The sequence below is a fragment of the Chelonoidis abingdonii genome, chromosome 2 (assembly GCF_003597395.2).
Source record: "Chelonoidis abingdonii isolate Lonesome George chromosome 2, CheloAbing_2.0, whole genome shotgun sequence".
NCBI lineage: Eukaryota > Metazoa > Chordata > Testudines > Testudinidae > Chelonoidis > Chelonoidis abingdonii.
In genome coordinates, this window is record NC_133770.1 from 29,611,560 (window position 1) to 29,635,210 (window position 23,651).

Consider the following 23,651-nt stretch of genomic DNA (forward strand, 5'->3'; position numbering starts at 1 on the left):
TTCCAGTTTGAATTCATCCTTCTTAAACATGGGAGACCAGAACTGCACACAGTATTCCAAATGAGGTCTCACCAGTGCCTTACATAACGGTACTAACACTTCCTTATCTCTACTGGAAATACCTCACCTGATGCCTCCCAAGACTGCATTAGCTTTTTTCACGGCCACATCACATTGGCGGCCCATAGTCATCCTGTGATCAACCAATACTCTGAGGTCCCTCTCCTCCTCCTCTGTTACTTCCAACTGATGCATCCCCAGCTTATAACAATTCTTGTTATTAATCCCTAAATGCATGACCTTGCACTTTTCACTATTAAATTTCATTCTACTACTATTACTCCAGTTTACAAGGTCATCCAGATCTTCCTGTATGATATCCCGGTCCTTCTCTGTGTTAGCAATATCTCCCAGCTTTGTGTCATCTACAAACTTTACTAGCACATTCCCACTTTTTGTGCTTGTGAATTTTCTTGCAGGAACTTAATTACTCTGCCCTCAGGCAGAGAAAAAAGCCTCCAGCTGCTCTCAGCTAAAAAGTGTCCTTTTAAAATCCTAAGGTCTGTGCTTCTGGTTCAAAATGAGCCCACCATGCTGCCACCATGTCAGGGTTCCATCCCCACTCTGAACTCTGGGGTACAGATGTGGGGACCCGCATGAAAGACCCCCTAACCTTATATTTCACCAGCTTAGGTTAAAAACTTCCCCAAGGCACAAATTCCATTCCTTGTCCTTGGATGGTATTGCTACCACCACCAAGTGATTAAAACAAACATTCAGGGAGGCGCCACTTGGAGCCCTCTCTCCCTACCAAAATATCCCCTGAAGTCCCTTCACCCCCTTTCCTGGGGGTGTTGGTGGCTTGAGAATAATATACCAACCAACAGGTTAACAAAGTGAGCACAGACCAAATCCCTGTTTTTCAGGGCTCTGAAAATCAATCAGGTTCTTAAAAGAAGAATTTTATTTGGGGAAAAAAAACAACAACAAAAAAACCTAAAAATCATACCTGCAAAACCAGCACGGAAGATAACTTTATAGGGCAAATAAAAATAAATTAAAACACAGAGGATTCCCCTCTGACTCTTCTTCTCAGTTACAAATTACCTCTTAGCATAGGGAAAAGTCACAAGCTAAAACGAAAGATAATCTAACGCATTTCCTTGCTATTATTTACAATTTCTGTAATTTTAGATGTATCATTTCAGGATCTTGTTAGGAGCTGGTTTACCTGCCTGGTTTCTCTCTTTGTCTCGAGATGGAATCAACAAAAAAAACAAGCACCAACAACCCCCCTGCTTCCTGATTTGAAAGTATCTTCTTTCCCATTGGTCCCTCTGGTCAGGTGCCAACTAGGTTAATTGAACTGATTAACCCCTTACAGGTAAGTGATTCTGTATCTCTGGCCAAGAGGGATTTTGTGTTACTGCATACATAAAGGTTGTTACCCTTCCCTTTATATTTATGACAGGCTTCATTTAACAAAAAGTTAATCAGTTGTTTCAGTTTCCCCTCTGAACTTTTATAAGACAACTGTGATGTGCCAGACATCCCACATGTTGAGAAGACACCAGGTTGTAGCTATACTGCATGTTTCTCTTAGTGGAATTTCAAATGATTCTAGGTGACAAGCAGCTGAAAAATAGGAACATGGTAGAAAATACAATTTTTTTTTCCCTCAGATGAAGGTGAATGTCATATATTGCAAACTGTATTTTGCTTTGGCAACACAGAATTTAGCTATTGGTGACGGATACTTCAGAAATTCCTAGATTTAAACTGCTTGACCATATCTAAAATTGCAACTTTTAACAAAAAAGATGGTAAAAAGTACTAAATATTCCCTGGACAGTGCACCTTGCTTACTGAACACATGTCCACCCACCCACAGGAGGGGGGGGGGAAAAGGAAAGATAATTAATCATTTGATGTGATTGAAAAAATTCAGGTAACTGTGAGTTAAGACTAAAAATGCAGCCCAAATTCTGCCCTGAGGAACATCTACGTATACCATTTGACTTCAGTGGAGTGGTATGTGACATCTGAAAGCACAGCCGTACCTGCAGCCCTTAAAGGGCGGCTTTGTAATAAAACATCACCCCACAGACTAGAAAAACACCTACTGTTTGGAAACCTATGAAGTAGTCCGAAGGCTGAGTCTGCATTTCCTAACTTCGGTGGATTAAGTCAGATCCCTGAATATTTTAATTTAGGATGTTGGTGTGTTTTAAAATAATCTATTGGATCAGATCAGCAATCAGTGCATTTGGGATAGGAGGGGCTTGTGACCATAAGTAGCCTTCCCTCAACTTTCCAGCCATCCAATCCCAGAGTTTGCCGGGGCCAATCCAGCCTCTTGATAAAAGTTAAAGCAGCAAAACGGCTACTCTTATTTACACTGTGGATAATGGCTCAGCCTGGACTACCACAATGCACATAGCTCTGGCTCTGCCCCCTCCCGTCCCTGACACACTCCCTCCCCTACACTAGGGAGCCAGTCCTATACCATCTGAGGATTCCTCTAAACTACAGGCATCCTCAAGTACTGCCAGGAGGCAGCTTTAAATCCGTTGACGCTACTAGAGTGGCACAAAAATTAATGAGGAAGGGCCAAGGACCTAGTTCAGTAATGTTTAAGAACAGAAAGTGGTCTATATGCTGCCCCTCTGTCCTCTGGTTCTTTTAATGTTATTTTTTAATACAATTTTTTAAAAAAAATGAGGGAAGCATAAGGCAATATATTACAGGCAGAAATAACGCAGGAGACATTATTGTGAAACTTGTGCGCAACTGCCTTTTTACAGAAATGCAACATGTGTTAGTGACTACCAATGCTACACATTAGTCTGAATGTCTGGTCTTTTACGTAAATATCTATGCACTTTACATTAAACGCGCATACACAAAGATAAAGATACTACAGATGACTGGAATCTCAGCAGGATTCAAAACAAGAACTTTTTTTAAACAATGTAAGGTGCTTGACCATCTACTCTCTCATTTTTCCTCCACTGTACAGAGTGGAGAGGAAAGAATAATACTCCAAACACCAACTGCATTTCCACTCATTCAATCTAAATGTCAAAATTTTCTAGTGAAGATGGTAACTAACCTGGCTATGTTGAGAATCCATGTGAAGATGAGCCAGAGGGCACTCCCTACACAAAGCTGCCCATTGTCAGCTCATTGCTGTGCAGTGCTTGCCTGCATTGAATGGGCAAGCCAAATCTGGAAGTACTATATTTCCAATCCCAAAAGAAGCAGGAAGTTCTGAAAATCTTAGAAAAAGAGCATGTTTTCATAGGATTTCACAAGTACTGGATAAGCAAATACCTATCTTAATTTTTGAGTGTTCACTCAAAGCAAACTAGCCAATCAGAGGCTTGTTCACTCATCACGAGTACAACTGAAATCCTTGGTCACTCCATTCTTGTGAGAACAAGTGCAGTGCGGATTGCTATGGCATGACCCTAGAAGGAGCTGAGCATCAAAAAATCTTGGTAATAATAAAAAAAAAAAAACTTTAGAAAATCCCACCCATTACCTCTGCAATACATCCATATATGACTGCATACACACAAAAACCTACTATTTTGTAGCTTGGTCTCTGCAGTGCCTGCTTAGCAATTATTTGGAAATAATAAAATATATGTTTAAGTCAAAGAATTTAACACCACCCACCATTTAATTGTATACTTGAGATTTGGTTGACTGACTGTGCTGTCATCCAGGAAAATAGTGGAGCAGGAACTGTATTTCCTTCTCAATTGCCCAGGAGGATGCTAGGAAATAACATGCAAAAGAACAATGGCAATTATATAATACAAAAATCTTTTTCTGAGGAGACATCACACTTAAGTAGCTGAGAAAGAAAAATCACTTTCTCAAAGCTGATCATGTCTTCAAGAAATTTAGAAATGTCAAAAACAATCCTATATAAAAATCAAAACAATCCCTCCCCCACCCAATGGTTCTTTCTTGAAAGCACAAAAAGCCAGAAGTGATCTAAACACCAACCTGAGAATTCATTCTGTGCCACCCCATCTGCCTTCCCAAAAAACTTTCACCATCCACATTTAGAAAGAAACATGAACAAGTTCTGCACTCTGGTCCTCATTCCAGAAGGAACAGGAGAGTGTGCATCAGTGGAAAAGAGAGGACAAAAGAGGATTTAGAAATAGACATGAAACAGGTAATGGGGAGAGTTTGAGAGAAGAAGAAGAATGCACTGAAGATTATACAATGGGGGAGAAAGGGAAAAATCAAGAGGAAAATATCGTGGCGAACAGAAGGCTTAGAGCAAAAAGGCCCCCACAAAACATTTTAAAAGTATGAGAAAATGTAAGAACGTTAATCTGACAAACACTAGATAAAACATACTGTCATAAACAGATGGTTAAGGGTTAATACCTCTTTTACCTGTAAAGGATTAAAAAGTTCACCTAGCCTAGCTAACACCTGACCAGAGGGACCAATGGGGGAACAAGATGTTTCAAAAGGAAGGAGGGAAGTTTCTCCTTTGTTTAGAGTTTCAGTTTCAGCCGAAGTGAAAAAGATCAAGGAACCAGCCTCTTATCAGAGTAGTAAGTTTTAGAAAGGAATAAATAGGTTTATGTTTATTTCTTTGTAACCTGTCTTATGCAATTAGAGGGAGAATCAAATGGGTATTATTTTTTTTGTGTGTGTAACTATATTTGTGCCCAGGGGAACATCCTCTGTGTTTGAAATCTGTTGTCTGTGAGAGTAGCTGGTATGCTAATCTCTCCCAGAGGGTTTTCTTTTACCTTTCTTTTCTTTAATGAAAAGCCTTTTTTCTTAATACCTGATTGATTTTTCCTTGTTTTAAGATCCAAGGGGTTTGGATCTGTGTTCACCAGGGAATTGGTGAAGTCCCTCAAGACAACCCAGGGAGGGGAAGGTTTTGGGGGGACAGGGAGTGATCCAGACACTGAAAATTCTGGATGGTGGCAGCGATACCAGATCTAAGCTAGTAATTAAGCTTAGAAGTGTCCATGCAGGTCCCCACATCTGTACCCTAAAGTTCAGAGCAGGGAAGGAATCTTGACACACATGAAAACAAAAATGACTTTTTTCTTTAAAATAGAAAATTTGCTTTCTACAAAACTTCAGCCCTGATTCACCACTATCTGAGCAGCACTCAGACTTGGTGGAGAGCAGTGGCCATAGGGAGCCAGTCTGAAACTTAGTGATCGCTAGCAAGAGTGCCAACCTCAAGCGAGGTTTTCTTCACCAAGGGCTTTTTTCCATTAGCTGTTTAAGGGTAGCTTACACTTTGCCTCCCTAAAGAAAATTTTTAGCATTAGCAGCCCACAGTTAATGACCTTCTACTGGTTTTCTCTGGCCTGTTCTCTCTGCATGGCACCGTGACTAAGTGGAAGAGATATGGGTCAGCATTGTCAGAGAGACAATTCACTCAATGGAGCTATGCCGATTTGTACCAGCTAAGGATCTGCCCCATGGTATCCTGACTCCCATCTCAGTGCTCCTTTCCAGATCCAGTCTATGCAATGTGCCTGTGAGCTATAAATGCATCACCAGCACTGTGTTATCTCACTCTAGTTCTGAAATGAAGGCCTAATAACTTTTCCCATTTAAGTTCTGGACCTTCTTTAGTAACATGCACTAACTCGATTCCAGTGATAAAAATTGTATGTTTTCCCCTATGTCTGGGCAAAAGCATTAGAAGACTTTTGCAACTTTGAAACAGATCAGGTATTTATAATGCTTGTATTGGGAAATCTTTGTTCAAATGATTTCACAGCTTCCTCACAAACTCTATCCAGGCCCCTGACTTCACCTATACATTTTCAGATTGCTTTATATTTTCTCAGGAGATTTAGAAAGGGTGCAAAATCTGGTATACAGCAGCAAATTAGCAGCAACCTTAACTATGGAAAGGTTATCACCTGGGAATTCAGAAATACACTTGGCATTAATTTGGGAACTTTTAATCCATCTACACCCAAGCTATTAACATATGTAATACATGAGGTAAAAAAAGTGAAAGCACTCAGAGTGACAACACCATAAAATATACTACTATCTGGTGCTGCAGGATGTGGAAGAAATGACTAAGCTTCACATGATTTACAACTTCTGTCCCATTATCTGCTATTTCATAGATCTGTATTAGGTTCTTCAGTGCATTTCACAACCATAATGTTCACTGCTGACCGGAGTAAAACCAGAGCAAGTCAGACTCATTTGCAGTGGCCGTTATTTGGTATCTGAACAAAATGAACATGTACAGACAGAACAGTATCACAACTCCCCCACAAAATAGAAAAGGCTTTGAAAAATCCAATTGTACTTTTTACATGTCAAAGAACATTTCCGTTATAAAATGTAAGATAAATAGGATTGGATTAACTAAATATACTCAGCAGATTTTTCTACTGTAATAAGTAACAAAAGAAAGCAATGTCATAACGCCACCACTGCTTTACGCTTACACAAGTAAACAGTATTTACACTTCATCTAAGTACTAAACCAAAGCTCTAGCATGGGGCTAGTGAGCACTGAATTTCTGAAAGTACCATAAAGGAACCGACTATTCTGTACATATGAACATCAGATCCATAAGACAGAGCAACATTTCCAATTCCTAGTCTGCAGTGCCATCTGACCCCACTACTATGCCAAAAAATGGATTCTCTGTCTTTCCCAACTCCCTCTTTAAAAAGACATATTTGGTTCCACATTTTGTCATCCTAGTCTAAGCAAGAGGTCACTGGAAGGCACAGAGCCTCTCCAATAAGGTAAGGGCTTGTTTACAGAGCTGGTTTGGATTTTTTTTTTGGATTAAACTTTTTTGTTGGAAAATGCTGATTTATTGAAAACATAACTTTAAACAAGAATGTAACAGTTTCTACTAAAAACTTTTGTCAGGGAAGGTTTGCAATTTTTGGAAAAATCAAAGGGCAAGAGAGAGAAAGAGAGCCTTGCCCCAGAATAGCCAATAGCCTACTGGTTAGGGCACTCACCTGGGATGTGAGAGACTGACATTTAAGTCAGTGTCTGACTCAGGTAGAGCTGGGACCTGAACCTGGGTCTCACATCCGAGGTGAGTGCCCTAACCACTAGGCTATTGACTGTTCCAGGGTGAGTCTTGCTCGCTCTCTCTCTCTCTCTTTCTGTGAAAAAGATCAAAAGGTCTCATTCTGACCTGATGCAGACCAGGAAATTTTTCAAAATCTCAAGTTTTCATAAGACAGGAGAACAGTTTGTTGGCCAGCTCTACTTGGCCACATGTGAAAGTTATCCTGGAACAAGATAGGGTGTGAATTGAAAGGGGGAATTGGCCAAGTCTGCTTACGAAAGGGGTGTCCTATAAACTAGATCTGTTGTGGCTCCAAACAGTCCTATCAAATTTGCTGACTGCCAGAGAGACAGGATGCACTGCAGAGGAGGAAGAAGGCTGGCGACTCCTATTGAAGCACAACTTTGTGGTATGGTCCTCAGCTTGCCAGAAGTCATAGGACAGCACGGGGCTGAAGACATATGGCTTGTGGCATGAGGTCAGAGAGTAAATCCCCAAGGAGGGACCATAGTGACCTTTGAATCTTTTAGAGAGTACAGAGCACTGTCAGTGTGCTTGCTCAGTAATTCCATGCTCTCAAAGGGCCGGTCCTTGATTGTAACCTACACCACCCTAGGGATGCCTGATACTTAGAACCATGATGTTCCGAACAGCCACCACTGTGACCATAAATCAGGCTGCAGTGTCAAGGGTTTTCAAGTGCCCTGCAAAGCCATCCTGGCCACCAATTGGCCTTTCTTGATTATATCCCAGGAGTTCCTCCTTCCTGTCATGCAGAAGTTGAGAGAAAGTTTTCACTCTGTCTCAAGTCAAAAAAGTCATATTTGTCCAGTAAGGCTTTGTAATTTGCCACTCAGAGTTGTAAAGAGGTAGAGCAGTAAGATTTTCTCCCAAACAGCTCAATCCCCTTTGGGTCCTTATCCTTAGAAGTACTTTTCTTTGATTTAAAATGTTTGAGTTTGGCCATGACAACCCAGACTGGGGTGGGGGCACAAACATATTTAGAAGCAGACTGAGGGACCTAGCACATTCCTCTACCTGTTTTGCAGTTAGAATTGTGTTTGCCACAAGGCCTTGGCTGGGTTGAGCAGCCCCTCATTTATGGAGAGGATGCACCTGGTCGAGCTAGGGATTGTCAAATATCAAACACCTTTGCAATTTCTGCAAGACTGAAGTCCCCATACCTATAGTCTCAGCAATTCTTAAAAAGAGCTCCTGAAATTACGAAGTCATCGGTGCCAAAGGCATCCTTTGATAGTGAAACAGGACGCCGCTTTTGCTCTGTCCCAGGGTCTGGGTCTTCCTGGTCTGATGGTCTGGCCACAGATGCAGATAGGGAGAGTGACCTCTTTCTCAAATCTGCTGGAGACAGCTCCAGAGCCCTGTGAGGCAAGATCCCAGTAGGCCCAACAGGACCATGGCACTTACTGTAGCAGTATGGCCGGGTTGTTTGCTATCAGCCAGTCTAATGCCATTCCTGCTGCACAGGTGACTGAGTCCAGAGGAAGAACTGGCAGATTTTTCAGTGATACTGAACACAGATTTCAGAGAGTGCCCTTTGCTTGAAGATGGGAAGAACATATGTCCTGGTGACCGAGAAGAGGAACAAACCACCTCTGTTGGTGGTGCCGAGGTATACAGCACTCTCAGTACCAGGGTTGGCATCAGTATCAGCAGGTGTCTTGGTACTGATGACAGCCCTGGTTTCCCCAGTGGTACAAGCTGCAATGACAGAGCTCAAATCACTGCTGGAGAAGACTCCCTCTGTGCCACAGGCTGCTGCTTATCACCAGCCCTTGACACCACGGGAGACTTGGTGGCTTTCCCCTGAGACCTTAAGTGGCCTGTCTTTATGGGAACACAAAGCTTTGTTTGGCATCTGCCTCTGTGCCTTTCAGAGCTGGACTTCAGTGCTGGCGTCAGCTTCAGTTCCAGTGGTGTTTGTAGTGCCAGTTTCGGTACTGGCACTAATGCCAGGTCTCTACGCATCTTCTCTTTGGAGTCACCTGCCTACCAGACAGGGAACTGGATGAAGCTGGCTTGTCTGCCGTCTGGACACTGGAACTCATCTCCTCAGGATCCAAAGAGATCTTTATAGATTGCTTCAAGGAGGCGAGGCTTCGACTGAGTGTCTCATGACTTGTGCATTATTATGGAGAACAAAAGGCACAATGAGCAACGTCTTGGTATGCAGAAATCTCCCTAAGCTGAAGAGGCACCTGCTTTGTGAATCTTTCAATGGAATTAGCCCATCGCAGGATGGGTAGGGCTTGAAGCCTCCAGGTTTCTAATCTATCATGTTGAGAAGCCCCGCGTTGGGAAGTTTGTCCTGTAAATATTCCCTCCAGACAGGTCAGTATCATTCATGGAGGCTGTATGTCAAAGAATCAGAAGAGTTTTGAAGGCTTTATGAAGAGTGTGAAGAAATTTAGCCAAAGGCAAAAAGACCTAGCAGGTCAGACATTCACCAGGTTCCATCTTGCTGCCACAGGTGGTAAAGGAGATCGTGATGACCCAGCCCTCTCTCCTTTCATACAGGAGCACATGGGTGCATGTATGGCCCTGAAGGATGCTGCTGTTCAAAAAATTCTAATCTTGTATACAAGGCACATGCCTACTCACAGTGGGATTCACATTGACACATAGTGGAAGAACCACCTATAATTTGCACTGATAACAATTTGCTCCTGAGCTGAGGATATCGCTGCTATTTCAGCACGTAACTGATTTCATGTTGAAATTAAACACTCATGGAAAACATAGGTTTTACCAAAAAAGGTGCCAAAAGCGTTTCAATTAAAAGGAACATCGAACTGCTACAGTCCCAATGAATCTGTGAGAAGGCACTCATCCCCATAACATAAATGATAAATGTGCCAGCAAATCGTCAGATGGCTTCCTAAAACAAGACGGTCTCTCAGCAGGAGAACTTCAACCTGCCAGAGGAACGAGTTGTCTCCTGCAGAGGACATGGACGTCCTTTGGCTATATAAACAAACACAATTTAATGCATAGTTGGATCCATTTAGTCAAGGGCTCAGATCCACGGAGGTGAGCACAATATAAGCCTAGATTAACAGATCAATAGTAGGCACTTTGTCCCTTCTTGTGGCCTTGAAAAAACACAAAGAAGGATTTAGTAAACCTGAGTTTTGGTGTTACGTGGAGGTGGAACTACAAGGCCCTAACCACATCTAGGGTTTGCCAAAGCCACTCTTTAGGGAAGGCAGGAGGTAGATAGATGGAAAGTATAACTCTGTGTTTTACATGGTCAATTTTGGGTACAGTCTTAAAAAAAAACATTAAGGAGTACCAGGAAAGAAAAATAACCTAAACTGGGCAGTGAGCTCCCGCACTAGGTGCTAAAATAAGAGCCTCTCGTACTTAAAGACAAAACAGGAAGACTGACCTACAGACAAAGCAGTGAAGACAAAGATAATGACGAACAAGGTTTATATTCCAGGTAGCAATAGATTGCTGAAGCTTGATTTCTAGCTTTTAACCATTCAGAAGTGCATGACAGCTCACCGTAAGGTATGTAAAATGAAGCAGTGTCCCAACCCATCTTTAAGAAAATGCCCGGATGAAGAAAGAGGGAGCTCTGAGTCCTGTTAGGGAACAGTTCTAAATGTGATATTACAATCTTTTTTTTTCCACTTACTTTTTACAGAATGTTAGGAGGGGACCAGTAGCACAACTCACAAGTCAGCACTACTGGTGATGCTTGCCCGGAGCGCTGTGAAGCTCTGTGCAGTAGATTACTAAGAAACAGAACTGCTTTAGGTCAAAGATGAACCAGATTCCTAAACGTTTAAAAACGTGATACTGTGACTTGCAGAAAGGGAGAGCGAAGGGTAAAACTGGACTGAAATCAGCATATTAATGGGACAGTAATTGCTATCTCAATTGGGGGGGGGGGAGGGGCTAGCCCCTCCCTCTCTACAATAAAATACCACAGGTCTCCAGAGACTGAAACCTAGGCCCTACAGTTAAGGAAGGCCTCAAATAGCATTAGGTTATTTTCTAACCCACAACTAGCAAATGCAGGTTGAAGGAATTGGTAAAGAATTGTTTTGGAGGCCTATTTCACAGGTCAGATGATGCACTTCTGAAGCAAGCAAGCTTGTGCTTGGGGTGACAGATTCTACAGCGCGGCATTCTGCCCAATCCTAGGGCGGCACAGATGCGCTTTTTTTTTTTGGTTCACTGATCTGGCCACCCTGTAGGGGGCGGCGGCGCGGAGGAGGGGAGAGCTCTGCTGGGAGCAGGCTGTACACTCGGTCTGCCCCAGCCAGTGCCAGGTCTGCAGCAAGCCCGGCAGTCCGCATCCTTCCCTCCCCGCCGACTGGAGTGGTACGGAGCCCGCCCAGCAGGCGGCACGGTGGTCAGGGCCGCGTGGCAAGTGCCCTGCTGAAGCCCTGGCCGCCACCCTTCTCTCTCGCCCCCCTTCTCCCTGCTAGCCGGGGCACATCTGCAGCTCAGGGAGTCCCCCTGCACCCTGGCTCCAGCCACCTCACAGAGTTTTGTTTGTTTTTTTTTAAATCCTGCTTTGCCATTCCGTCCACGCCGCAGGGTTTTTTTCTTTTTTCTTTTTTTTTTTTTGCTTGGGGCAGCAAAAAAGCCAGAGCCAACCCTGGTTGTGCAACAGCAGAGGGCCTTTGCTATACTCCCAGTACAGCAATTAATACTCAGTAACTTCTTTAAGGACTACTACATGTGCTACTCTTCCACTTTTTAAAATGGTGAGTCAAACACAACTGACAGATACATTCTAATATTTTACCCTTCACAAAGTTTTTCATTTCACATCAAAATGACATTCAGGTTCCTGGTTGGTGGGCAAGTGGATGAGGTGAAGATCTGCATCTTGCACAGGTAAGGAGCAGGTTAGGCAGTCTCTACAGAAGGAAGTGCAGTAGCCTCTCAGGAGTCTCAAATCCATCTTCCAGTAAGTATTGCTCTTCTCTTTAAATACATAATACTAAAACAAAAATTTTAAGGAGACAGGCACACAATATTTGAACTGGCATTATAAACTTCCACAGTGATTGTTGGCCTTGGGCATTCCAGATAATAAATCACAGTAATATTTCAGTTAAACCCTGCTTTTCATTCCAAAGGATCAAACTGCTTTACAAACTATGGCCCCAGTTCAGCATGGTACCTAAGCACATGCCTAATTTTAAGCACAAGTACCCCAGTGAAGTAGATCCTGCATGTAATCCAGACAGGACCCTTGCAATCACACAGAATCCCAATGAAGTTAGTGGGGCTTCACATGGGTACAAGAGTCTACCTGTGTGGATCAGATTAAAGGATCAGGGCATTGGAAAACATCCACTTCTGAAATGGACAGTGGCAGCAAAGTGCACAATAGCAAAGAGATGAAATTTTGCTCAGGACAACACACACGCAACATAATTGCATTTGGAATGTAGTACATCCACCTTGGAAGGATAAACAGGTGAGAAAAGCCTGCTGGGATTTGAACTGTAGTTGCAGAGAGTCTAGGTGGTAGAAGTCAATGTTAAGACCATCAAGCAATCCCCTCCAGCATCATCTTGTTATTACAAAGCATAAGGGTGATCCAAACTTTACAATCTAAAAGATGCTTACGAGAAATGTTGCATCTTCTTCCACTGAGGATAATTCCTCCTTTAGAAATAGTTCCCTTATGGAAAAGGGAGTTATTTTTAGGATGCTACTGCTCCTAAAACTAAGATTAGAATGTGTATTGTCAGAGTAGAAGAGAGAAAGATCTTTATAAAGTGGAGCATTTTCACGACCTCCAGAGAGGAAAAACCCTCCACATCCAGCTTGACACAGAAAACAAAAATCCCCTTCTTTCCAAGTCAGCTACTGCACACACACACACACAAATGCCCTCCTTTTCGCCTTCCTTCTGAAGGCAGACACACTAATGTAATCTCTCCATGAGTGAAGAGGAAATGCCAGCATCTTTTTCTCTCCTCGAGTAGTTTGACAAAGGGCAAGTCTACATTAAATGATGCAGCTACACCACTGTAGTGCTTTAATGAAGATGCTTTATACTGATGGGAGAGAGCTCTCCTGTCAGCATGGTTAACTCACCTCCCCGAAAAGCAGAAGCTGTCTGAGTGGGAGAAGCTCTCCTGCCGCCATAGTGCTATCTACACTAGGCGTTAGGTGGGTATAACTACGGGCATGGCTATACTTGCAGATGTAGAGTGCTTTGAGTTTAACTGGCCTTCGAAGAGCACAGTAGGGAAAGCACTACAGTCTGTCAAAACTGACAGCTTCACGCGCACTGGCGTGGCCACACTTGCAGCACCTGCAGTGGTGTTGGGAGTGGTGCATTATAGGCAGCTATCTCAGCATGCAAGTGACTGCAATGTGCTTTTCAAATTGGGGGTGTGTGTGGAGTGTGACAGGGAGCGTGTTGTGTGTATGTGGGGGGAGAAAGTGGGTTTTTGGGGGGTTCAGACAGCAGCAGACCCCCGCCCCCCATACACAGCATTCCACAGTAATGGCTGATTTGTCTGGGAGCAGATAAGCAGCCGGCTGTCAGAAATAGAGCTTTCAAAGGCACTTCCGCATTCCTGCAGCGATTCAAAATGATGACAAGAATTGACTTAAGGGGATTATGGGACATTTGTGGAGGCCGATCAGAGCGCAGTAATGCAACACCTCGTTCGCACTGGCGCCACAGTGCTCCAGCGGCGGCGCAGCAAACGTTATTCCTCTTGCCGAGGTGGAGTACCTGGAGCACTCTAGCTACAGAGTAGAGTGCATTATGTGCCCTCCCAGTGTGGATGGGGAGTGAGCTTGAGCACACGGGGTTCCTTTATTGCACACTAACTCACAAGTATAGCCAAGCTCTACATTGCTCAGGGATGTGGATTTTTCACTCGAGCCATGTAGTTACACTGATATAGGTCTGTAGTGTAGGCCAGACCTTAGTCACAAATTTAGTAAGTTGAGACAGATAGCAAATTAAAAGACAATACAAGCCAACAATGGAGAAGCATTAAAGACATAACAAAAATCTTGATCATCAATTCAGTCCGAAAGGAAGACAGAATCAGCTGCAAATGCTTGAGATAAGAATTGGCTGGAGGAAAACATGAGCAGCTAATACAAGGTGACTTACCTCCCTTGTTAGCAGCTTATTCTAAAAATTCTCACTTAGGTGAGCATTTGAGTGGTATATGGAATTCAGCACAATCCTAAATCAAGTCATCTCGGTGTCTTTTTGGGGAAGGGTGTGGGACAGACTGCTATCCCGGAGCAATCATCTCTTTATTTTAATTGTTTTTTAAAAAAAACAAACCATTAACAGTTGTTGGATCCTTCAAGCCCAATTAATGACAAGGTACAAAAAAACCTCTTCAGCTACCTACACCAGACAAAGTTCAGTAAATGACAGTAATTTTAGATCCCACTGTTAGTGTTGGGGTAAAAGGAAATGATTCACTCTGCAAAAGTACTTTATAAAAGAGTATGCTAGTGAGTATGCTGAAAAGGTGCATTTGAAGTGAAGAGACAACAGGAAACCAGATCAAAAGAAGCAAAATTGGCCGTTTGATAATATTGCAACTAACATGCCAGAAAACTACTTCAGGAAACTGTGACAGTTTGCTAAACATGACAACAAAAAGGAGCCATTACTACAAAGCTACTGAATTAAAATCACATTCTGTGTAAAAACCTACATGTTTTATTATAAAAAACTAAAACTGAATAGAAAAATTGCATTTCCCATGATTTCTTTTTCTGACCGCCGCTTACTTGGCATACCTGAACTCATGGGAGATGTTCAACACTAATTAGTAGATCAGTGGTTCTCAGCCAGGAGTACATGTACCTTGGGGGATAATCACGGGTGTTCCGGAGTGTAATCAGAGGTGTTCCACGGGGTACATGAACTCATCTAGATATCTGCCTACTTTTACAACAGGCTACATAAAAAGGACTAGCGAATTCAGTACAAACTAAAATTTCATACTTGTTTATACTGGTCTATATACCATACACTGCAATATAAGCAAAATATTTATATTCCAATTGATTTCTTTAGAATTGCATGGTAAAAATGAGAAGGTCAGCAATTTTTCAGTAGTCGTGGGCTGTATTTTTATGTCTAATTTTGTAAGCAAATAGTTTTTAAGTGAGAAAAATTCAACTCCTGAAACAGGTACAGCAGTCTGGAAAGGTAGGGAGCCACTATACTAGATCCAACTATTAAAAGGGTGTACAGAAAACAACAATATTCTAGGTGCCAATCTTCCTGGTTATATGTCACAAAAGGAGAATAAGTACATGTAGAAATTTTAAAACCTAATAATGATCTTGGGGAGAAATAACTTGCAAGAAAGGAGCGCTTTCCTCTGTATTGTGACAAGTAGCTTTTGTACAAGGGAAGCAAAACAACCACCCAGCGTTTATGTCCTCTTGCCTGTTCCCTGGGTAAGTCAGTCAGGAAACAGATTACTTATTATGGTGCCAAACAAAGCCAACTCCTCTTAGAAACATGCCTTAATGAGCATGGAAAGAGGAGCCTGGTGCCAGAGAGACTAAGTAATCGATAGAGTACACTGCAACAATATTGGCTTTACCCTTAAATACTATCTTTAATTTGCCACATACAGCTGTTGGCAAGTTGCAGTATCGTAAGCTATTTACTTCCTGACACTTCAAATAAGGAGATCAGACTAGATCATAATAGTTCCTTCTGGCCTTAAAAATCTAGGAGCCACCTTAGGTTACTACGTTTAGAAGTACCGAAGCAACATTTGCAAGCGTGATCTCCAGTTCTGCGTTCCCAACTTTAGAAATCTGAAGCTTGATTATTTAAGGAGGTGCTGAGCACACTCAGCTACCCCTGACTTCAGTTGGAGTTATGGTTATTCAGTACCCATGAAAATCGAGCCTGAGTTTCTGAAGTTCAGCACTCACCAGCTGAGGAATCTCCAAAACCACAGGCCACTTTTGAACATTTAGGCCACTTGGCCCTTATGTTCTTAAGCATATGAAGCATAGCTAACTCCTATGGAGTGGTTACTCATCTATAAGGGCAAAAACTGGTAGGTAGGGGAAACTTTCAGCAAGAAAGAAACAGCTGTCAAGAAAATTCTTAATTTTCCAATTTACAATAGAGATTTGGTAAAAATATATTAAGGTAGAACACTGATATTTAACTATGTTAGGGAGGACTACCTTAAGCACTTATGGAATCCTAGTAAACACTTTTTCTTCCCTATATAAAAGTAGCAGTTTTAACCCTGTGTGTAGCCTTTTTATTCCACCATTTGTGTCTCCTGCTTTACATCTTGGTCAAAGTGAAGTCTTGCAAGTAGCCCACATAACACTGTTTAACTTATTAAGCTATAAGCAGGAGGACAAAACAAAGTAAAATCCAGCTTAGTAAAGGGGATGGCAGTTTTTTTGAAACATTCACATAAGTTCTATTGCGATTATTTTTCAATGATTTAAAACATTACTGCTCAGCACACTTTAGAATTTATAACATGGTGAATATGTTGGCACATGTCTTCTTAGAACAATCCTGTATATTCCTGGCTCTGGCTAGGAATCCTGAGTAAGTAAGTCTCCAGCATAGACTTTCTCAAAACTGCTGTCAATAATGAACCAGCTGCTAAGACCACTTCCAGGTTTCCCCTCTCCATCCCCTTCAGCAGATCTGATATTAATTATTTAGTATGTAGAGTTGGAGGCTGTCTTCTTCATTTTTACCAGAGGAATTCTCCTCCAGCTCGGATGGGCTTTTAGAGCCTCTTTACTCTACTTCAGCCCTTTTACAGGTTGTAAACAGGCCGGGGTAGGGGTGAGTGATGCAGTGGCAAAGCAAGTCAGGAGACAGTTAGCTTTGTTGCATCTGGACAATGAGAACTCTAAAGAAGAAAAAATGTTTTGGGTTAATGTGCTTGCTGGAAGTTATTCAGCACATATTGGTAAATTTGCAGGAATCCGATACAGTGCATTTTTATAATATGACTTTCAAAGGTAGTTTCAATGAAAACTATAGGTCTGTCGCAACTTACACGCATTTAACATGTGCGATTTCAGCTTTACGCTGTACGGCTGGAATCCAGGGGTGTGTGGCCTCAAGCGGAAGAGGCGTGGCCTCAAGATTTAAAGGCCCTGGGGCACCAGCTGTGGCTGGGAGTCCCAAGGCCTTTAAATCACCCAGGGTGTTCCCCAGCTGCACAGATGGCTGGTAGCCCCTGAGGCGAACTAAAGGGCCCAAGGCTTCAGCCACCGTGGAGCTCCGGGCCCTTTATATGCTGGCCCCAGTCCAGCTGCCAAAGCTGCGGGCGGGATTTAAAGGCTCTCTGGGCTCCATACCGCAGCGGGAAGCTGGGTGGAGCCCTTTAAATCCCGCCCGCAGCTTTGGCAGCCGGGCCAGGGCCAGCCACTGGAGCTGCGTGCTGGGATTTAAAGGGCTTGGGGACGTAATTTTGAGTATATCTGGTTTTCACTTTACGCGCTAACCACGGAACGGAACTCCCACATAAGATAAGACTTGCTTGTATTCTCACATGCAGATAAACAATAAAAACTAGTATTTTAGGAATAAAATGTGTGTTGGTCCAGTGTTGCCAAATCTCACAATTTTATCATGAGCCTTGCCATATTCTCTGTTTTTCTTAAAGCCTCAGCTCTTGTGATTACACAAGCAACTCAGGGTTTTTTTCCGTTTGTTTTGTTTTTTGGCTTTTTTTTTTCTTTTGTAGTAAATATTCAGACCTCATGGTGGTAGCAAAAAGTTTGAAAATGTGACCAAAATGCATATTAACGGCTCAGAAACCAGAAGGCATATAAAAAGAGCCTCTCCATTTTATGTTATTTACACATCTTGTGATTTATTGGGACCTGACTCATGATTTTTGAATACTTGGGGTTGGCAATATTGCTAGTTACACTGTGATAATTTTTGTTCTATAAAGCTCCTAGGTGCTAAGATAATACAAAGAATGATAATAAAGATCCTGATCCTGTCCCTAACACAGTCAACTGGAGTTTTGCTCTTCATGTCACCGGCAGCAGCCCCATATTGTATTCATTTGAAAAGAATAGAAGCAAGAAAAAAGGTAGAGAATATAAATATTACTTTAACATTTACCATATATTACATATATGTTCTGCAATGCATCCCATCAGTTTGGACCTTAATAGCCCTTTTCAAAAATAATAGTGATACTCTACAGACTCTCCACATAATACAAACTTACACACTGCAAGCACATTTTTAAGTTTTGAGTTTTTCAAAAAAATATTAATCTGAAATAATACTGTAAGCCACGCTAACCCAGTGTGGCTCTCTGTCCCTTCTAGTGGCGATGCCACATATACAGGTTTGTGCAAATGCTACTCATTCCAAGCTAATGGAACTGGTCTTTTAGCTCAAATAGTAAAGACCCATGCTTTTACATACTGAGGTCCATGGTTCAGTCCCCAGGGGCAACATTACATTCTCTCACACACAAGGGATTTACTTACAAAGATTCTTAGTTCTGCATAATACAGACAACGTATAAAGCCGCTTAGGGAGACATTTTCACTTACGTGGTTTATATAGAGACTCTTGCGTTTTTCTCTCACTGCAAAAACATAAAATGTAATAAAAATATTATATGACTGTATTTTGTCTCAGTTAAGCTTCTGTTACACCATTTTACGATCAAAAGTAGGAAGGCATCTATGTGTAACATTATCGCACTAACCAAATTCACTCATTATTTGAGCACAGAAGCAACATCTCACATATATCTGGACACTTGAAGGCATTTAAATTCTGCATTGTGCTGGGTGATTAAAATTCACATTTGTTCAGATATTCCACTAAGACTGCATGCATTGGAACTCTGTCTCCAAAAATCACTTAGTGCAACTCTGCAGCCATTAATCATGCTGAGTAGTTGCTCTGGTCTGGTACTATTCAACAAGTAAATCCTACTCAACATGAGTAATTGCTGCATGATCAAGCCCACAATTATCAGGCAAAATGCTTACAAGCAAAGGAGCAAACTAAAATAAAATTTAATGGTGAGATAAAAGCTTGTTACAACTGATTTTATATACTGGTTTAATTGTCATCAATATATTTCCTATTAATTCATCCCTTAGCCAGCCTGTGGAGCTCTGTTCAACAGCTGTGATAATGCTGCATGTAGGATACCAGTAACATATCAACCAAATAGTAGAATTAAACTAATAATGGTTTAATGCATAAGTGATTAAAGCACCATGGCGTGCTTGATCTTGTTCTCTATTTTCTCTTACACCACACCCACCACTGTGGTATCTGAGCACCTTCCAAAAGCACCTTAAGCGCCACAACTACCACCAGTCGTGTGACAGTATCTTTCTCACTTCCTCTCCATGAGAGGAATACTAAGTGAGGATTTTTTTTTAAAAGACTTCTTACATATTTTGATTCTATGTCTGCATGTATTCACACACACAATTTCAGTGTATTCACACATGCAACCTTGTTAACGTGAAATTGTTGCTTATAAAAAGTCACAAACATTTGTTTCTTATCCAAGAGGCGGCTAGTGGGAGAGACACAAAGGGGGCACCAGCTAAAGGGGGGCACGTGACCTCCCCATGTGACCCCCCACAATGCCCTCACACGATTCCTCCCTGCCACGCCCCCCACCCCCGTGACTTCCCCACATGACTCATCCCCTTTACCTGGCCAGGAGGGTGGGGAGAGGCGGCTCTGCTCCAGTTCCCCAGCATGTGTGGCCCAGGCAGTCTCAGGCCACAATGCTTGCTTGGGACAGCCCAGGCAGGCAGAGAGGCCGGAGGCTGCCTGGGAGAGTACAGCCGCTGCATGCTGCACGAAACAACATGGCTGGAAGAGGAAGCAGAAAGAAGAGAAGCTCTGGCCCCACCTCTTCCTTTCCAGCTCTGACCCTGCCCCTTCTTCTCCCCAGCTGCTGGCCTTGCCCCCACACCCTCAGCGTTTTGGGGAGGGTCATGTGACCCTTTGCGCACGCACACGCGCGCGCGCACACACACACACCCTCGAGTCAGCGTTAAAAGAACACTCTTAGTTTGCTACGTGTATTTGATTGTGCAGTTTTCAAAACACGGTGATTGGCTAGTAAGCAGTTAAGCTGCTCGCTAGTCCTTCTGCTGAAATGCTGTTTCTATTCTGAAGCTCCAAGCAGGGAGTTATTCCATCAAATAAGTAAATAATAAATCTAAGAAAATGTCTACCATCATTTGGTTACTTAACATCTGGTCAAAGTATTTCTCTATTGCGTAATACAATGTAAGTGAAGTAAATAATTTTCACAATCTGAAGGCAGACACTATACCAGGCACAGATGTAAGTTCAGAAGGGCAAAATTTATTTTGTACTTTTATCAAAACTTTATTTTCACACAATTAAATATCTAGTACCACTAACTGTGTTCACTACATTCATACTGCATGTTGTGGCACACAACAAAATTAGTGACAAGACACGCTTCTGAGCCCCAGGTCAATATTTCAGTTTATCGGCTTTTCCTGATCCCCTACCCTTCTCTTCCATGTTCTTCCTCTCACCCTCCACATCATTTGCTGCCCTCACTGTTGTACGATTTTCTAGTTGCTGAAGTATTGCACTTACTGTTCACTCACCCATGCCATTTACCCTCTTCCAATGCTGGACAGACTGACATGGACACACCCCTCACTCTGCAGATTCTCGCTCCTTATGAGACATTTTCCTCTTTTCCCGAAGGAAACTTCACTGAACTTCATTCTCCAGTGGGGGACCACAGTCAGCCAGGATTCTCTAATTCTAGGCTGGCCAGCACTGATGCAAAGTGTATAGTTGCCAGGGCCGGCTCCAGGCACCACCAAAGGAAGCAGGTGCCTGGGGCATCGAATAAAAAGGGTTGGCACGTCCGGGTCCGTGGCAGCAATTCGGCGGCGGGTCCTTCAGTCCCTCTGTTCCTCTTCGACAGCAGCTCAATTGGGTATTCTCTCTTTTTTTTTCCCCGCAATTGGGGCAGCAAAAAAGCTGGAGACAGCCCTGATGGTCCCTCAAGAAACCTATGCCAGGGAGCATCAGGCACAGCAGAACTCCACTCTGTCACACTTCCTTCCTATCCCACCTACAACAAACCCCCTTCACATTAGGAAAAAGGACATCTGGTACAGGAGATGTCAAAGCCACTTCTGCCAGCTTTTCACCACTAGTGTGTTCTTGCGCAGAGGAAATTCTTCACCGGCTGCCCAAGGGCATTGGTATGGTGTAGGCAGTGCAAAGTGCTCTTGTGCAAACCATAGAACCTGATCCCATTCTCATTAACTAGCATGTGGTACCACAGACAGCTACAATTGAAGTATTTGGCTTCAGGAACGGCGGTTTAAGATGAAATGAAGCTGAACAGACTTAGAATCACAATTGTGAAGTTCAGACTCTAAGTCCCTATTTATTTTTCTATTACATTTTTTTCCCTTTTTACAGAATGTGCATCCTGGCTAAATTTCGCCAGGCATACTAACAGATAGGAGGGCTGCCAAAATTTCTTAATTTTCTTTTAATTTTAAGGCAAAATAACCTGTTCTCATTTTTGCAAGCACACTCAAATTGTTAAAACTGCATTTTTACTACAGCAGAATGAATAAATTATCCAGGATTAAAATGAGGGAGAAGAAAAGATTTTTTTATTTTTTTTTTGGTTACTGGGCTCTCCTAGTATTCCTTTGTGCAATGTACTTAGGCAGTGTTAATGGTAGACTTCAAAAGGATGAAAGGCAATATCCCTCGGTTAATAATTACACATCAATCAAACCTCTCATGCTTTGAGAGTTCCTAAATAATTTAGTACAGGAATAAAGCTATGTTTCCTCTTGTTAGACGAACAAGGGAATTGACTGGTCCTGATCTGAGGGCTGGTCTACATAAAAACAGAGCACGGTCTGTTTCATTCCTGCTCATTCCATAAACTGGGGTTTCCTTTGAAGCTAATTACTGTACCAGCACTGTTGAATTTAGCAAGGAAGGACGGACCTAATGAAAGTGAAGGAAGGAGGCAGCTCTAACTAACTAATGAAAAGGTGGATTTCCAACACACTGAAGTAGCAATAAATCAGGTTTCCCCTAACTAATACAGGAGGGGAAATTACTTTATTGCAGTGGCTGACTTTAAAAACTCTGAATTAACCACAACCTACACTTTAAACTCAGTGTGTGCAGCATGTACAGACATGCACACACCCTTTGTTTCCAGTCCACCACACTGCCCATCCAGGAAGCTTACAAGAAGTGGGAACTTGGACCGATGACTAGGAAGGAGTATAAAAATATTGCTCAAGCATGCAGGGGTGTAATCAGGAAGGCCAAAACACAACTGGAGTTGCAGCTAGCAAGGGATGTGAAGGGTGACAAGAAGGGTTCTACAGGTATGTTAGCAACAAAAAAAAGTCAGGGAAAGTGTGGGACCCTTAATGAATGGGGCAGACAACCTAGTGACAGATAGTGTGGAAAAAGCTGAAGTACTCAATGCTTTTTTTGCCTCAGTCTTCACAGACAAGGTCAGTTCCCACACTGCTGTCCTGGACAACACAGTACGGGGAGAAGATGAGCAGCCTTAAGTGGTGCAAGAACAGGTTAAGGACTATTTAGAAAAGCACAAGTCCATGGGTCCAGATCTAATGCATCCGAGGGCGCTGAGAGAATTGGATGATGTGATTGCAGAGCCATTGGCCACTATCTTTGAAAACTTGTGGCGACTGGGGGAGGTCTCAGACGATTGGAAAAAGGCAAATATAGTGCCCATCTTTAAAAAAAGAAGAAAGAGAACCTGGGGAACTACACACTGATCAGCCTCACCTCAGTCCCTAGAAAAATCATGGAACAAGTCCTCAGGGAAACCATTTTGAAGCACTTGGAGGAGAGGAAGTTGATCAGGAACAGTCAGCATGGATTCACCACGGGCAAGTCTTGCCTGACAACCTGACTGCCTTCTACGATGAGATAACTGGTTCTGTGGATATAGGGAAATTGGTGGATGTGTTATTCCTTGACTTTAGCAAAGCTTTTGATACAGTCTCCCACAGTATTCTTGCCAGCAAGTTAAAAAAGTATGCATTGAATGAATGGACTATAAGGTGGATAGAAAGCTGGCTAAATTGTTAGGCTCAACAGGTAGTGATCAACGGCTCGATGTCTAGCTGGCAGCCGATATCAAGTGGAGTGCCCCAGGGGTCACACCTGGGGCCAGTTTTGTTCAACTTCTTTATTAATGATCTGGATGATGGGATAGATTGCACCCTCAGCAAGTTTGCGGATGACACTGAGCTTGGGGGAGAGGTAGGGATAGGGTCCTGAGTGACCTAGACAGATTAGAGGAATGGGCCAAAAGAAATCTGATGAGGTTCACAAGGAGAAGTGAAAAGTCCTTGCACTTAGGCCAGAAGAATCCATGCACTGCTTACAGGGCTTGGGACGCAGCTGAACTAAGGCAGTCAAGTTCTGCAGAACAGACTGGGAATTTACGGTGGAAGGAAGCTGGATATGAGTCAGCAGTGTGCCCCTGTAGCCAAGAAGGCTAACAGCATATTGGCATTGGCTAGGAGCATGCC

At 42.7% G+C, this 23,651-nt stretch overlaps 1 protein-coding gene across 5 annotated transcripts in view; it reads right to left on the reverse strand.

The window, feature by feature from the left end:
- Positions 1-23,651, reverse strand: part of CCNY (cyclin Y) — a 235,617-nt gene that overhangs the window by 49,878 nt on the left and 162,088 nt on the right. For 4 of the 5 annotated variants that reach the window (XM_032774274.2, XM_075062216.1, XM_075062217.1 and 1 more), the window contains 2 exons: positions 18,627-18,661; positions 3,682-3,782 (listed from right to left, as the gene is read on the reverse strand). In XM_032774274.2, coding sequence (XP_032630165.1) covers positions 3,682-3,782; positions 18,627-18,661 — 136 coding nt within the window. The remainder of the gene's footprint in view (positions 1-3,681; positions 3,783-18,626; positions 18,662-23,651) is intronic. The other variant, XM_075062219.1, reaches the window with a different exon arrangement.